The sequence below is a fragment of the Nannobrachium achirus genome (assembly GCF_963921795.1).
Source record: "Nannobrachium achirus genome assembly, chromosome: 2".
Lineage (NCBI taxonomy): Eukaryota > Metazoa > Chordata > Actinopteri > Myctophiformes > Myctophidae > Nannobrachium > Nannobrachium achirus.
Genome location: NC_137811.1, coordinates 36,412,370 through 36,426,517, shown reverse-complemented (window position 1 = coordinate 36,426,517; position 14,148 = coordinate 36,412,370). Strand labels below are relative to the sequence as shown.

The 14,148-nt window shown below is 42.6% G+C and overlaps 2 protein-coding genes across 4 annotated transcripts; one reads left to right on the top strand and one right to left on the bottom strand.

The window, feature by feature from the left end:
* Positions 1-304: 304 nt before the first annotated feature.
* On the top strand, positions 305-2,282 carry LOC308298098 (uncharacterized protein; the record flags this gene model as incomplete). The annotated part of the gene is made up of 4 exons (XM_080741655.1): positions 305-371; positions 597-896; positions 1,452-1,548; positions 1,838-2,282. The coding sequence occupies 4 exons, from the start codon at positions 305-307 to the stop codon at positions 2,280-2,282; spliced, it is 909 nt and encodes a 302-aa protein (XP_080597781.1).
* A 2,097-nt stretch (positions 2,283-4,379) lies between these two features.
* LOC308309329 (tubulin beta chain) lies at positions 4,380-11,506 on the bottom strand (the record flags this gene model as incomplete). 3 transcript variants are annotated; one of them, XM_080754878.1, is made up of 5 exons in its annotated part: positions 4,380-5,192; positions 6,273-6,517; positions 8,046-8,156; positions 8,391-8,499; positions 11,450-11,506. In XM_080754878.1, the coding sequence occupies 5 exons, from the start codon at positions 11,504-11,506 to the stop codon at positions 4,380-4,382; spliced, it is 1,335 nt and encodes a 444-aa protein (XP_080611004.1). The 3 variants fall into 3 exon arrangements, with proteins under 3 accessions (XP_080611004.1, XP_080611006.1, XP_080611005.1); XM_080754880.1 differs by having other exon boundaries at positions 4,380-4,742; positions 6,429-6,517; XM_080754879.1 differs by lacking the exon at positions 8,391-8,499 and having other exon boundaries at positions 8,046-8,153; positions 11,470-11,506.
* Between the last annotated feature and the right edge of the window lie 2,642 nt (positions 11,507-14,148).

The window sequence follows — 14,148 nt, the reverse complement described above, 5'->3', positions numbered from 1 at the left end:
TTTTTTATTTTACTTTCCAACTGTCTTAGGATGCAATTTTTTTGCATAGAAAAATGTGTTTTATTTGTGTGTTTCATTGAGCTTTCGTGTGGTCTTTATCCTTTTAGTTGACCTTGTATCAGTGAACTGTCCTGTCCTGTCCTGTACCTATTCCTATGCAAACTTCTAATGAAGTATTCAATCAACCAGGTCGAAGGAAATTGAACATGAGTTGCAGTTACTCCGACAACACGGATGCAGCTGTGGACTGTTTGGAGACGAAGCTCGCCGTGTCGGCGCAGAACTCTCTGATACTCAGGAGGAGATGGGAGGAGAAATCAACTTTGACACCGAGATGACAAGAGGACAAGATTCCGACATGAACATCTCATGTAAGATTTGAGTCATTAATAGTAGAGTGGTTCTTATCCTCAATGCCTCAACTCAGTCCATGTTAGGATGGGAGCCAGCTGGTCCCCATTTCAAATATGATTATTTTGGGGGGTCACAGCCTGATGAAAACCACTGTTATTGTAGATTGTATGCAACAATATGATTCACTGGTCAAAACATCTGGTCTGGTTTAATTACCCTCCATTCCTTTCCATTCACAATAGGCCTTTTTGCAAGAGCCCCTTCGCAGATCTCGTCTCAAAGCCATGACCTGGCTTTCTCTTCATCTATCAACAGCCTGAGCATCGAACAGACCCGTGTCTCTCACTCTGTGGAGGCTCCAGTTGTACCAGAGGGACAGAGTGACCTGTCCACATCCACCAGCAGCCTAATAGTAAAGGAAGAACCGTGTGATATCGACACTGTCTTAATCAAATGGGAGATGAGTGAGCACAATACTGCCGATCACCTACAGGAAACTGTAGGTGATTTGCATCAGAATGACAGGATTCCCAGCATAACAAGTAAGATATCTTCTTTTTTTGACAGGGCAATTAGGGTTTTAGGGATGAAATTGAATATAGGGTTTGAGTATTTCCTCATTCTTTTTTTACCACTTGAATCTCAGTATCCCTTTCCTGAGAGGGACATTAGTCAGATATATCAGATCTACAAACGCTTGTAGCTTTCTAGCTTGTAGATTGTCTATTTTTGGCAGTGGTTTAAAGTTTAAGTAGCTAACTCAGATTTTCCAAGTCTATGTACTATGTATCAGCAATTTTCAGCATCTCTGTTGCTCAGGGCACCATTGTTGTATTCATGAATCAAACTTTATTGTCGCGTCACATGATATAACGTGTGTAAACAAAAATGTTTGATGGATGGAATATAAAATTGTGTAATTCTGCTTCAGCAAGCTCGTAACGTTATGGGAAGAGTTAAAATAGGGAAGAGAGAATGAAAGAAAGGAACACAACACAGTTTCATGTGCGTGGTTAAAGTTGCTTCGTTAAAAGGAAACTTGGCAATGGAGTGAGTGCATGCTGTACTGTGAGCCATTCCATTTTTTCCCCCTCTAGGAAGACTGGAAAACAGAGAGAGGATAAAGAAATTCAGGGAGAAACTATATGCAAACCCTGAAAAACATCATGTCTACAAGGAGAGGGAACGACTTCGGTAAGCTGGCTTTTCAAGTTCACACGTTAGACTTGAATTGTGACCTCACTTTACAATATATTGTTGTTGATTGATTGCTTGCAATAGTGGTAGTGGTATAGCAAAATAAGCTATTTGGGATGGTTGTTAAACAATATCAAAGCCAGAATTTGCTACCATTTAGGATCTGCTTACATGTATGTATTTGGTTAGGACTGTCCACTCCAGATTTTGACATTTTACTTGACGATTAATGTGACAGGCCTATATGTGGTGTATACAAACACATTGACTTACTGTCTTTTCTCAGGAACAATAAGAGGAATGTGCCAATGTCTGAGTTGCCAGAGGAGACCCAGAGGCAGAAGAGGGCAGCCTGGAGAGCAGCTTCCAGACGCTACTATGCCCGAAAAGTGGCCCGTCAACAGACACGCCCACCCCCACCCCCACCTGCCTTTATTCCTCAGTGCACTCCATGCCCGCTGCCACTGCCGGTTCCTTTCATGGATACACAGAGGAGGACACTGATATCCGAATTGCCCGACAACACTCAGACCATGCAGAGGGAGGCCTGGAGAGCAGCGTCCAGGAGGTACTATGCGAGGAAAATGTCTCGTCTCCAGGCGGATCCCTCCCAGCTCAACAACCACCTCTTACAGAATACAGACACAACTGAAGGGACTTCGGGGCAGAACAACAGTGGGTTTGGAGGAATAGTGTGTAGCGAAGAGACCTTGATTATGTCCCATACATGAAAATAAAACAAAATGTGACACGTGTCAACCTGGCAGGTATTCCATTATCATCACTGTTTTTCAGTGTGAACCTATCTACCCTCAGTACCCTGCACAACTGTCTTTAAAATCAATTGACACTGAGGCCACATTTGCTACAGTGTGAGTGTGTCTTTGATGTCCACAAATGATCCAGCCAGACTTTTGAATTCTCAAAACTTGAATTCAAAGTGCATTGAAATGTTTTACTGTAAACAACTACAGAAAAGTCTTGGTAAATTAATCTCCTGTTCATGAAAAGAAATGACAATTGATGTCATGATAAATGTCAGCATTGTATCTATTTTTATCTTTGTGTAAACTATTACAATGAATGGAAATGATTGATGATTTGATCATTACTTTTTAATTATATAAATCCCCGTGGGGGAAGTTCAGTTTCTAGCTTCACTAAGCTGATGGCTGCTCAGATGGTTAAGATTAGGTTTTTTGGGGGGTAGCAGTTAGGGGTTAAATGTCTTTCTCAGGGACACTGACACACAGCCCAGGGCCGAGAAGCAAACCAGTCCATAATGGGTCCATTTGTACACTGTCAGAGTTAAGGGCAGACCTTGAAATGTTAGTTTGCAAAACACTGCAATAAGCTACGGCCGCCCCCATCAGTCACACGTAGCACCGAACCTTCTGTAGTACTCCAGTGAACTCCTCTTTACCATAGAGTTGCATGGTAGAAAGGTGCTGGAGGCAACAACAAAAACATCTTTCTGTGGACAGACAAGGTCCCTTATTAAAGGTCAGTTTGTCAACAATTTGTGGACAATCACCTTGTTCAAAAAAATAATTTGACATCTCTGCTGTTGTTTACATCAGTCTCAAAGTGGGGTCCATGGACCTTCAGGGTTCCTTGAAGGGGTTCCAAATAAATGGACCCTTACACAGGTAGAGCATACAATTGGAAACAAAAATAGACCCATATAGGTCGACCAGTTCCATTTGTATGCTCTCAATGTTATGGGGTCAGCCCTTTAAAATTAAAATGTATTTTGAATTTTGACTTAACTGAATTTGTCACACAACCCTGGTGACTGCCTATAAGACTTCATAGTTTGAAGTAATCTATGGTTTCTTGATTGTCAATGAAGTATATAGTGTTTAAGTGGTTAATGATGTTGATCTGGACATTTCTGCAGATGGACCTTCCTCATGTCTTCCTCTTCTTCCTATCTCCTCCCCAAATTGGCCTGTCCAACTTAACAGCTGCACAGTGCTCAGCTATAATTTAATGTTGGATTCAAGTGGTTGTGATTGTTTTATCACTGGTGGGTTAGACCTTGAATAACATACTGTAGGCATTTATATGTGATATGATATGAGTCAAAATACTGATAAGCCACATTTGTTTTTAATGTTCTGTGTTGGGTTCAGCCTGTTTGCATTAAAATTTGCCACTGATTGAAATATTTCTTTTTTGTACAAATACCAGTAAGACTCCCTAATCGGGAGATAAGCAACATACATTTGATGGTCACTCAGATGGGCCAAATTAAACTTTAGTTCTACCAGTTCTACTATAAAGGGATATTTTACTTTCAAATAACAAACAATAAAAAATATATATATGAAAACAGTATGGAAAAATCACAACCCCTCATGCATAAGAAGGACATTCTAATGTGTGAAATATCCCTTTAAGTCAATTTCAGTCATTTAATTAGGCATTTAGCAGAATCCTCTTATCCACACAGGTTCTTAATTGCACAGAACATTTGAATATTTAGCAGCCAGTAGCCGGTACTTTAATTCTACAAATAACAGACTATGAATATCATCTTTAAAACATTGGCTGCGGTCACACCAAATTATGGTTGCCAGCTGATGCTCTTCTTGTGTGCAGCTGACTAAAAGCGCACTAGCCAAAAAGCCATTATCATTTATCAACATAAAACAAATGAGGACAAAGACAAGAAATTGTCAATCGCCAATTTATTTTCAGTCAATTACAAATAATACCTAATGTGCTCTAGTCTAGAGTTTTCTCAATTCTAACACCACTCTGGTCACTTTCTTCCATTTTTGATTCTGCCTCATCTGGACCTCTTGATCTTCACAGCGCATTCTTCAAGCGTCTTCCTCAGCTTCCTCCTCAAATTCTCCCTCCTCCTCAGCGGTGGCGTCCTGGTACTGCTGGTACTCTGACACCAGGTCATTCATGTTGCTCTCTGCCTCTGTGAACTCCATCTCATCCATGCCCTCGCCAGTATACCAGTGCAAGAAGGCCTTGCGACGGAACATGGCCGTGAACTGCTCGGATATGCGCTTGAACAGCTCCTGGATGGCCGTGCTGTTGCCAATGAAGGTGACGGCCATCTTGAGGCCGCGGGGTGGAATGTCACAGACGGCGGTTTTGACGTTGTTGGGGATCCATTCTACAAAGTAGCTACTGTTCTTGTTCTGGACGTTGAGCATCTGCTCGTCCACCTCCTTCATGGACATGCGTCCCCGGAACACGGCGGCCACGGTCAAGTAGCGGCCGTGGCGCGGGTCGCAGGCGGCCATCATGTTCTTAGCGTCAAACACCTGCTGGGTGAGCTCAGGCACCGTGAAGGCACGGTACTGCTGGCTCCCCCTGCTGGTCAAAGGAGCAAAGCCCGGCATGAAGAAGTGCAGGCGAGGGAAAGGGACCATGTTGACGGCCAGTTTGCGGAGGTCGGCGTTGAGCTGGCCGGGGAAGCGTAGGCATGTGGTCACCCCGCTCATAGTGGCCGACACCAGGTGGTTGAGGTCTCCATAGGTAGGTGTGGTCAGTTTGAGTGTGCGGAAACATATGTCATAGAGGGCTTCATTGTCAATGCAGTAGGTCTCGTCTGTGTTCTCCACCAACTGGTGGACTGACAACGTAGCATTGTAAGGCTCCACCACTGTGTCTGACACCTGGCGACAGACATGAAAAGAGAGAGCATTCTCAGTTACTTAGAACACTAATTCAAACCAAGAAAGAAAAGAAGAAAAGCATCCAAAAAGAATCATGAAACCATCACATTTAATTAGAGATGGGCTATTAATCTGTCATCATATGGGTTGGCCGATGTTGGCCTTTTTTTTATTTTTTTTATTTTATTCATACGGATCCCCATTAGCTGCCACCAAAGTAGCAGCTACTCTTCCTGGGGTCCACAAAAAACATAACAATACATAATACAATACATAACACAACACAACACAATACAATAAAAACATGTAGTCTTACAAAAAAAAAAAAAGATTCAAGACAAGGAAACCAACTACAGGTCAATTAATTTAAACTAAAATGAGGATAATTAGTCAAATGTCTTTTAAGGAGTCTCTTAAAACTAGCCTTACTGGGTGCTTCAGTGATCATATTTGGTAACGTGTTCCATATAATAATTGCCCTATACATTACAGATCTGCATACTCCATTTGTTCTGGGTTTTCCTTTAACCATGTCACCCCTAGTAGCCTGCCTAGTAGCATGATTATGACGATCTCTCACATATTGTATTCGTGAGTACAGACAAACTGGTTGCTTACTATGACAAATATTCCAAAAGAAACTCACTAAATTACATGCCAACCTCTCCTCTACTCTGAGCCATGAGAGACTGGCATGCAAGGCCTTAAAATGCAATATCGGAATCGAACTGATATCAAAATAATATATCGGTTTTCAGCTGATATTTTAATTTATAATAATTATGTTGAATTATAATTTTTATCACTTTTGTGATGATGAAGGCTGCAGTGCAGATCCTAACAGTGTTTTCTGGGGAAGCTTTCAAAGCGGTCAGTTGGAACATTTTTAAATAAAACATGTTACATTCAAGTTGTTTTTCAAATTCAGTGTCTATGCCTTTTTCAGCATGGACAAAATTATTATTACAATTTTTTTAATAGAGAATGAGATCATATCGATTTCAGTTTATATCGGTTACCAGCCATAACAGCAAATTCACTGGCAGAAATGTCATATCTTTAATCACATGGGTGGCTGACCTTGGGGGAGGGCACCACACTGAAGGTGTTCATGATACGGTCTGGGTACTCCTCGCGGATCTTGCTGATGAGCAGGGTTCCCATGCCAGAGCCAGTACCACCGCCCAGAGAGTGGGTCAGCTGGAAGCCCTGGAGGCAATCGCAGCTCTCAGACTCTTTGCGGACCACATCCAGTACAGAGTCCACCAGCTCTGCTCCTTCTGTGTAGTGGCCCTTGGCCCAGTTGTTCCCAGCACCACTCTGGCCTAAAGGAGCAGGAGAGAAACAAGATGTCTTTAATGCATAAATAAATGAGTCCAAAACCACCCATCACTTTTTGTATGATTTTTATTGTAAATGTAAAAAGCCACATTATTGGAGTGTAAACATTGGTGGCAGTAGAGAAGTTGCCTTTATTCATGTCAACTATAGTAAATAATGTGCTCTCTCGCCAGGGCCCCAGGGAAAGCTGAGACCCTCATATTTGTTAGGCCACTGGCCTAGTGGTTAAGGCTCTAATGCAGCCTGACAGCAAGTTGCAGGTTCGATTCCTGGGCCTGATGACTGTTGCAGTGTGTCATGCCCTGTGTCTCTACCATGGGCGATTTTAAGGGGTGTCCTAGGGTGCACGTGCAACCCCTGGCCGCCAGGCGGCCATTTTGATTTTTTATTTTTTTGTAATGTAACTTTACATCCACTCAGACCGAATACAACAACACCCCCTAGTGGTAGTGATAGAGGCTGGCAGCTCCAGGCAGCCCCCCCCCTCCCCTCCTGATGTGATGTCATATCCACGCGCCAGTATTGAAATTGAAAACAACATCTGTTAAAAACTAGACCAGGTCAACCTGTTGTGCCAGACCCCCTGTCTGTCATCATCATTTATGACATCATGCCTTTTGTAGGCATGTCATCATCATGTCATCATCATATATACCCTTTATATAGAAAACCAGGACAGACAGACAGACCGACATTTGCTTATGTAGGCCTACCCATTTCATGGGTCTGGCAATAAAGCATGGAGTTCGAGCTCTTCACTACTATGGACGTGACTACCGGTAGATATTATAATATAGCTGCTTGCCCTGAAACATCACATCATGGAGAGGATCATTTTGTACCTGACTTTCCTCTACAAAACACAGACCTCAGGCTCTATCAGCCAGGACTCTTGTCTCACTGTGCGTGACTGAACCATTTCCTCCTGACCAGCCCAAGGTAAGACTAAGACAGTCAGATCATGCTTTTATAAACCCTATTATATTAAGCCCAAAATGGTTCTGCCGCCGTGTAGAACCGAACCGATTTTAACTTGAAAAAATGCATAATTTGCCCGCAAATAACCGATAACCGCAAGTAACTTATTTTTACATTTGGGTACAAAATTAACTGCAGAAATCCGCTAAAACAACATTACAAAACCGCTAATATCCGCAATTTTAGTCGCCTATGGTCGCTACTGTGTAATATCTAGAAAGACAGAATATATAATGTACAGTACAGTTTTGTACCTTTCCGTTTACCCAATTTGTCCCTAATCAAATGTTTTATGGTCATGATTCATCACATTCACTGGCTGGCTGACATCAGGATTTTCTGAAATGTCTATGGAGTAAAATGCAGATGAATGAGAAATTCTCTTATGGCATTAGCACATGGTCAAAATGTGGGCAGTCGCTGTGTAGCTCTATAGTGTATGATTTGTATTTGTAGTGTAGACACTATAATGAGTAATAAATATGTTACATGCCTATTATCTGTACTGTATCCTTTAGTTTTCGTTCAACTCACCAAATACAAAGTTGTCAGGTCTGAAGATCTGCCCAAACGGTCCAGACCTAACAGAGTCCATGGTCCCTGGCTCCAGATCCACCAGGATTGCCCTGGGTACATATTTCCCTCCTCCATGAGGAAGAGTGGGAGAAAGCAGTCATCAGCAGACAAGACATCAAGCAAACATCTCCGATTCGAGTAGACAGTAATGAGTGATTTATACATACTTCACAACGCGTTGCAGTGCTTGCAGATGGGATTTTCGGTGCAAGGCACAGGTACAACCAAGTATAACTCAGGCTTAATATGTCCTTGATTTTCTTTTATATGAAATGCCAAGTGTCAGAGGTTGTGTTGACCTACCTGTAGCTTCATTGTAGTACACACTGATCCTGTCCAGCTGCAGGTCACTGTCGCCATGGTAGGTTCCAGTAGGGTCAATGCCATGCTCGTCGCTGATTACCTCCCAGAACTACAGGCACAAAATGAAAGGTATCACATGTAGGGCTGTCACGATATGTCATTCAAATAATTGGCGATTGACGATTTAATTGTGTTTTTGTCGTTGATAATTACATTTCTGTTTGGCTTTTAGGCTTTGAAGTTGCATATGGCAGATATGATACATAACCTAAACACACAAATACATTACTGACATATTTGACGACTTACTACTTAAAAAATAACGTCGCGTTGTGAGCTTGTAGATCGGCTATTTCCACTATCTCTTGACATTTTTCAACATTCACGATTATGACGATTATGACAAAATAATTGCGACAATGTCAAATAATCACGATTAGACGATTATGTAATAATTGTGACAGCCCTAATCACATGACAGTTACTAACACAGAAAGTATCTTTCCATTAGCCATGTGGTTTACTGGAAGGAGGACTAGATGAGGAAAACTGCAGTGACTTTGTTTTTGTTGAGGTTAGGGTTGGGGGGGTTCTGAGAGAAATAACTGCATATTTCTGGCCCCTGTATCTAACCATTGAACCCGATACAGCTGCATATTTCCATATACATAGGCTGTGTTGACAGCGGAGAATGGTTCTTTCAGGCTCAAAAGGCAAGCGAGAAAGCACAAAGGATCTATAGATCACACCCGAAGCAAAGCTTAAAATGAACTCTATTTGCACTGCACAGTCACATTGACACCAACACTGAAGAAGCCGATTGTCTCAAGATCTGTATTCACATCGTGTTCGCTCTTTAAAAGACCACACTTGGATCGCCTTGTGTTTGTGTATCTGGTGTGACTGCTGACGTGCAGGCAGCCATCAGCAGGCATGCGTGCATGCATTTATATGTATGCACTGTGATTTTCTGTGGACTGCAGCATTAAGGAAGGGATTTAGAGTAATCTGGATAAGCAGGCTGTATTTCAGCTCAGTATTTAAGAGAGTGGAGTCAGCTGTAGACTTCATATCACTGCACTTTGTTAAAACCATCTAAGGAGAAAACGAGAGATGTGACCTTAATCTGATGGCGATAACTACACACAGAGCTGGGAGGAGGTGAGAGAGAGAGAGATGATAGCAATTGACAAACAACAACAGAGTCAGAGGCAAACTATGGACAGCAAAAGTGTAGATGACCATCGGGGCAGTAATCATAGTGAAATAATGGGGACAATAAGCAGGAAGCAATGCCACACCCTGACCCTAATTCACTACAATGTAAGCAGTCCAGCAACTAGCCTGTCAATCATATCCACTGGTCGGTGAGACCTGGCGGGGTGGGGGCCAGTAGTATTGTTCTAACAGACACTGTATCACACACTGACAAAGACCCCAAAACATCTTCAATACAAGACAGAGACATTTTGAATTACTGTTCATTTACTCCAGTTCTTCTCATTTTCAATGCAGATACCTTGAAATTACAACAATAAAAGTAGTAGGCTACATAGCAGTACATGAAATCTTTCTCACATGGTCTTTGTTCTGCTACTGGGGCGTTTCTTTCTCTTCAGTAATGGCAAATTAAGTCAGCCCAGCAGCAGAGACCAGTGATTTCACCCACACTGTGCATCAGCTGTTTCCTCTGTGTGTCCCCCCCCCCCCCCCCCCATCCCTAATTTGGTTTAGTGGGGAGAGGAAAGAAGACATGGTTATTATAAAGTCAGAACCCACTTTCCTGGACAAATCTCTGTCAGCAGAGCATCAGGATAATGATGCGTCCTGTATTGCAGGCCCTTGCAAATGTGTGTGGTTAGTTACCTAATGACTAAGATGCTTGGCTACCCAGGTCATCCATACAGTATGTTGTCCATTGATAGTGCTCAGCTAGGCCTAAATATATATACAGTAGGCCTATATAAAAGAAATGGGAAAATAATTATCCTTGATGACAGACTATGTGTGTAATTATATTGTTCACTGAGGCAACTGACAGACTGAAAAACATACTAGCCTACTAGTAGACTGGAATGACAAAGAAGATCTATTAAAGAGTATTGTTATAAATCGATGTTGTCGGGTGGAAACCATTTGTTATTATTGTTATTACATGTATCTGACTAATAAATAAATAATTATCATATTTTAAAACTTTGTATGATGAAGTAGGGCTTTAATTTATAAAAAAAAAACATACACATTTGAAACTTGAACTTTCTTTCGTTTCTGCCTGACAGTGACGAAATGTTTTCATACTTTATGAAAAACAAAACATTGATGATATAGGCCTTTATTGCAAAATGTCATCTTTAACCAAGAAAATATTCGTAGTTAATTGGTGTCCCACCCTTCCCCTGCTCCTCCCTCACTATAATAGAGCACATCGGCAGTCTACATGAATAATTATCGTGATCGATATAGGATATTGATCCACCAATATTGTGAGGGGAAATTACTTGGCACGCATAGGCTATTCTAACTCAGTCACAGGCACCTCCATTGTCCTAAACTGCACTAATAGCAGCCTGTGCCGTGGCAGACAAAGAAGGGGCCAAGGCAGCGCAGAATAGGCTATAGGTTTCTCCAGACATCGTCGTGGGGTCAGCTGAATGAATCCCGATTCCCTACTGTCAAACCTAGTGTGAACAAAACCCGTGGATACTATGGTAGAGAACGTTACTTTGCCTACCAGACAACTGGCCCGCTATTCCACATCCACACATGACACATCACCACAGAGCAAAAGCTTACACAAATATACAGAGTGACAGCCAGGACAGCGACAAGAGTTTTGTTTATTTAATCTACTGTGTTAAATTAATATATGTTGCAGTGTGTCTGAGGAAAATATACCACCCTAATAAAGCATGAAGACAAATGATGCATGTGCATGCTCTTCTCAATGAGATTCCTGCAACAAATCATGTCATGCATTGGCCGTAGGCGTATCAACAGCTGGAATAAAAGTTAATATTTATTAAATATAAACGGGAGGTAACCCGCCCTTTCCTTACCTTGGCACCAATTTGGTTACCGCACTGGCCTGCTTGGATATGCACGATTTCCCTCATTCTGGATGTGAAAGTGTTACAGAAGAACAGATTAAACACCTACGCTGCTTCCACACCGCGACCAGCCGCCGACCACTTTCTAGCATCAACTAACTATCCAATCCAGGCCAGGGGACAAAGCTTTTATATCTCTGGCTGCGGTTGACACCAGGCGTGGGCAACTGCAGCCCCCTGCTGTTGTGGACTGGGATTGGCTCAGAGGAGATGACCCCCACAGCTATGAGGCGGGGTTAAGATGTACAATTCGTCGTACAACGGTGTCGAAAGTAGGATATCATATATCACAGAAAGGGCTTGTCTGATTAGGAAGAATGATTTTTTTGTCGCAAACATAAAGAAACAAAAACATAACATGATAATAACATGATAATACTTAAATAAATAAATAAATGAATAAATAAAAGAATAAATAAATGAATAAATGAATAAATAAATAGTAGGCTATAATACACCTATAAACAAAAAAAAAACATGAATATAGCCTACATTAAAACATTCATAAATAAACTGAACATTACTGTTTTTACATATATCCTATATTTATTCGATTTGTTTGTGTATGTATGTGTAAGGGTGGCCCAACTCACATTAACCGCCAGTGTTTAAACTGGTACCTTTGTCATTACCTTGTTACTGAATTTGCCAATAAATAATTGTAAATACACCTTTTTGGTTTGTTGTATACTATTAAGTATTATCATTAGCAGATTGTATAATTATAAGTTTCCGACAACGCCACCTCGTTTAAAGAGGAAAATAAGTGCACAAAAGGCACAACCTTTAGGGACACACAAGTTCGTTTACGGAACACCAGAGCAATATAATCATGAGGAGAGAATGACCAGGACGACAGTTTAGAAAAGTATAACAATCTTTATTACTAGGTTACAGCGGCCTCTATCACGCCAAAAACACAATAATAAAATAAAAGGGAACCCTAAAATCCTACGGCGCCAACTAACTAACAAACTAAAAATAAGAGCACTGTCAACAATAAAACATTAATTCAAACCCCCCTTCTTTCTCTTATCGTAACGTTCTTGGTGACAATTAAAGTGCACTTAGTTTAGGGTACCGGCTCGTTAAGGCCTCAAATCGTAATAGTATAATAATTACGAGAATTAATTATAATGCAAGGAGCGCAGATTTAAGGACGAATAAATGTTATATAACTAAGCAGATATGAAATAATAGGCAGAGTATCGTTTCAGCAGGTGGGAATAGTGACTTCTACAGCAGGTGGGATGGCACACACAGCGGCACACAGCTCATCTTTGGTCATCTACGTCTTTAGTCCACCGTTCTGTGAATACAAAGAATACGCCAGTATCCTTGTCGTGACGACTATACAGCTCAACTCTAGGCCAGTGACTTTAGTGACAGTGGTGTACAGGATTGGATACTCACACGCAGGCAGGCTTGTGACCTGCCGCTGCGAATAGTTCACACGACACCACAGTAGTCACAACGACCCCTCTCGTTAGCCGGGTAGCCGGTTCGGCTCGTCAGGACCCTCTCGCTCGTCTCTGGATGGCCGGACCCTGCCTGGTACCGCTGACACCCGGATCACCGTCTGGAATCCGCTGGGTTTGTAAGGTAAAGCGCTACTCGGTCCTAGCACTTTAGTTCAATAAGGTTCAGTTCAGTTACTGCCTGGCTCGGCCTGTGCCTGTCTCTCTGCTCATCACAGCCGGCCACCTGAGTCACTTCCCTCAGCCTGCTCCACACACACGTCTGCGCCCCTTGCTTGTCAACCTAGACTGAGCCTGGCGTTCCTCTTAAAGGGCCGCCTCCCACTCTGCCAGCCGCCCATTGGCTGGTCATGACGTCAGTCCCCCATACATTGGCCAGCACCGGCGTCTAGTTATCCTATCAGTTCGCAGTCAGACTCACACATGGAAAGAGAGGAGGTTGTTAGAGGGAGACAGCAATATAGCATTATCACAACGAAACATATTAGAGAAATTATACAAAACATGCTCAAACAAAAGGAAATAATTGTAAAAACAAACAATTATTAAAGAAAATAAAAAATAAAAAGGATAACGCTACTTCCACCCCCTCACACTCCCCCCTACTAAATCATTAGCAGTCCCTGCGACCAACTCAACCAGGGCTGTAGCGTACGGGCGGCTGCCCAAAATTAGCCCGCCCTGAACGTCGTTGAGCTACGGGGAAAAAACCATAACACTGCTGCCACACCGGCCCCACGACTGGCTGCTGGGGTGTCGGTTCGGGACACTGGGGCACCTCTGGAGGCGCTACACAGACTTTCAAGGCATTACGGTGCACCGTTCGATCTCGCCCACCCTTTTCTGGTCGAATCCTATAAACTAGCCCAGCTTCGCCCACTGTTTCTAGTACAACAAAGGGTTCTGGGTCCCACCAAGAAGCCAACTTCCCGTGCCCCTGTCTGTTCCGATTTCTCACCCACACTCGCTCTCCGGATACCAACGGTGGGATACCCGCCCTCTTGTCATACATGCGCTTGCGCTGTTCTGCCATCCTTTCCATCCTTTGCCCTGCGGTGCGATACGCATCATTCAACCGCCGTTGGTGATGCTGAACCCAGTCCCCCACCCCAAATCTGTCCTGCCTAGGCTGTACTCCCAGTTCCACGTCTACAGGGCGCCGCAGATGGC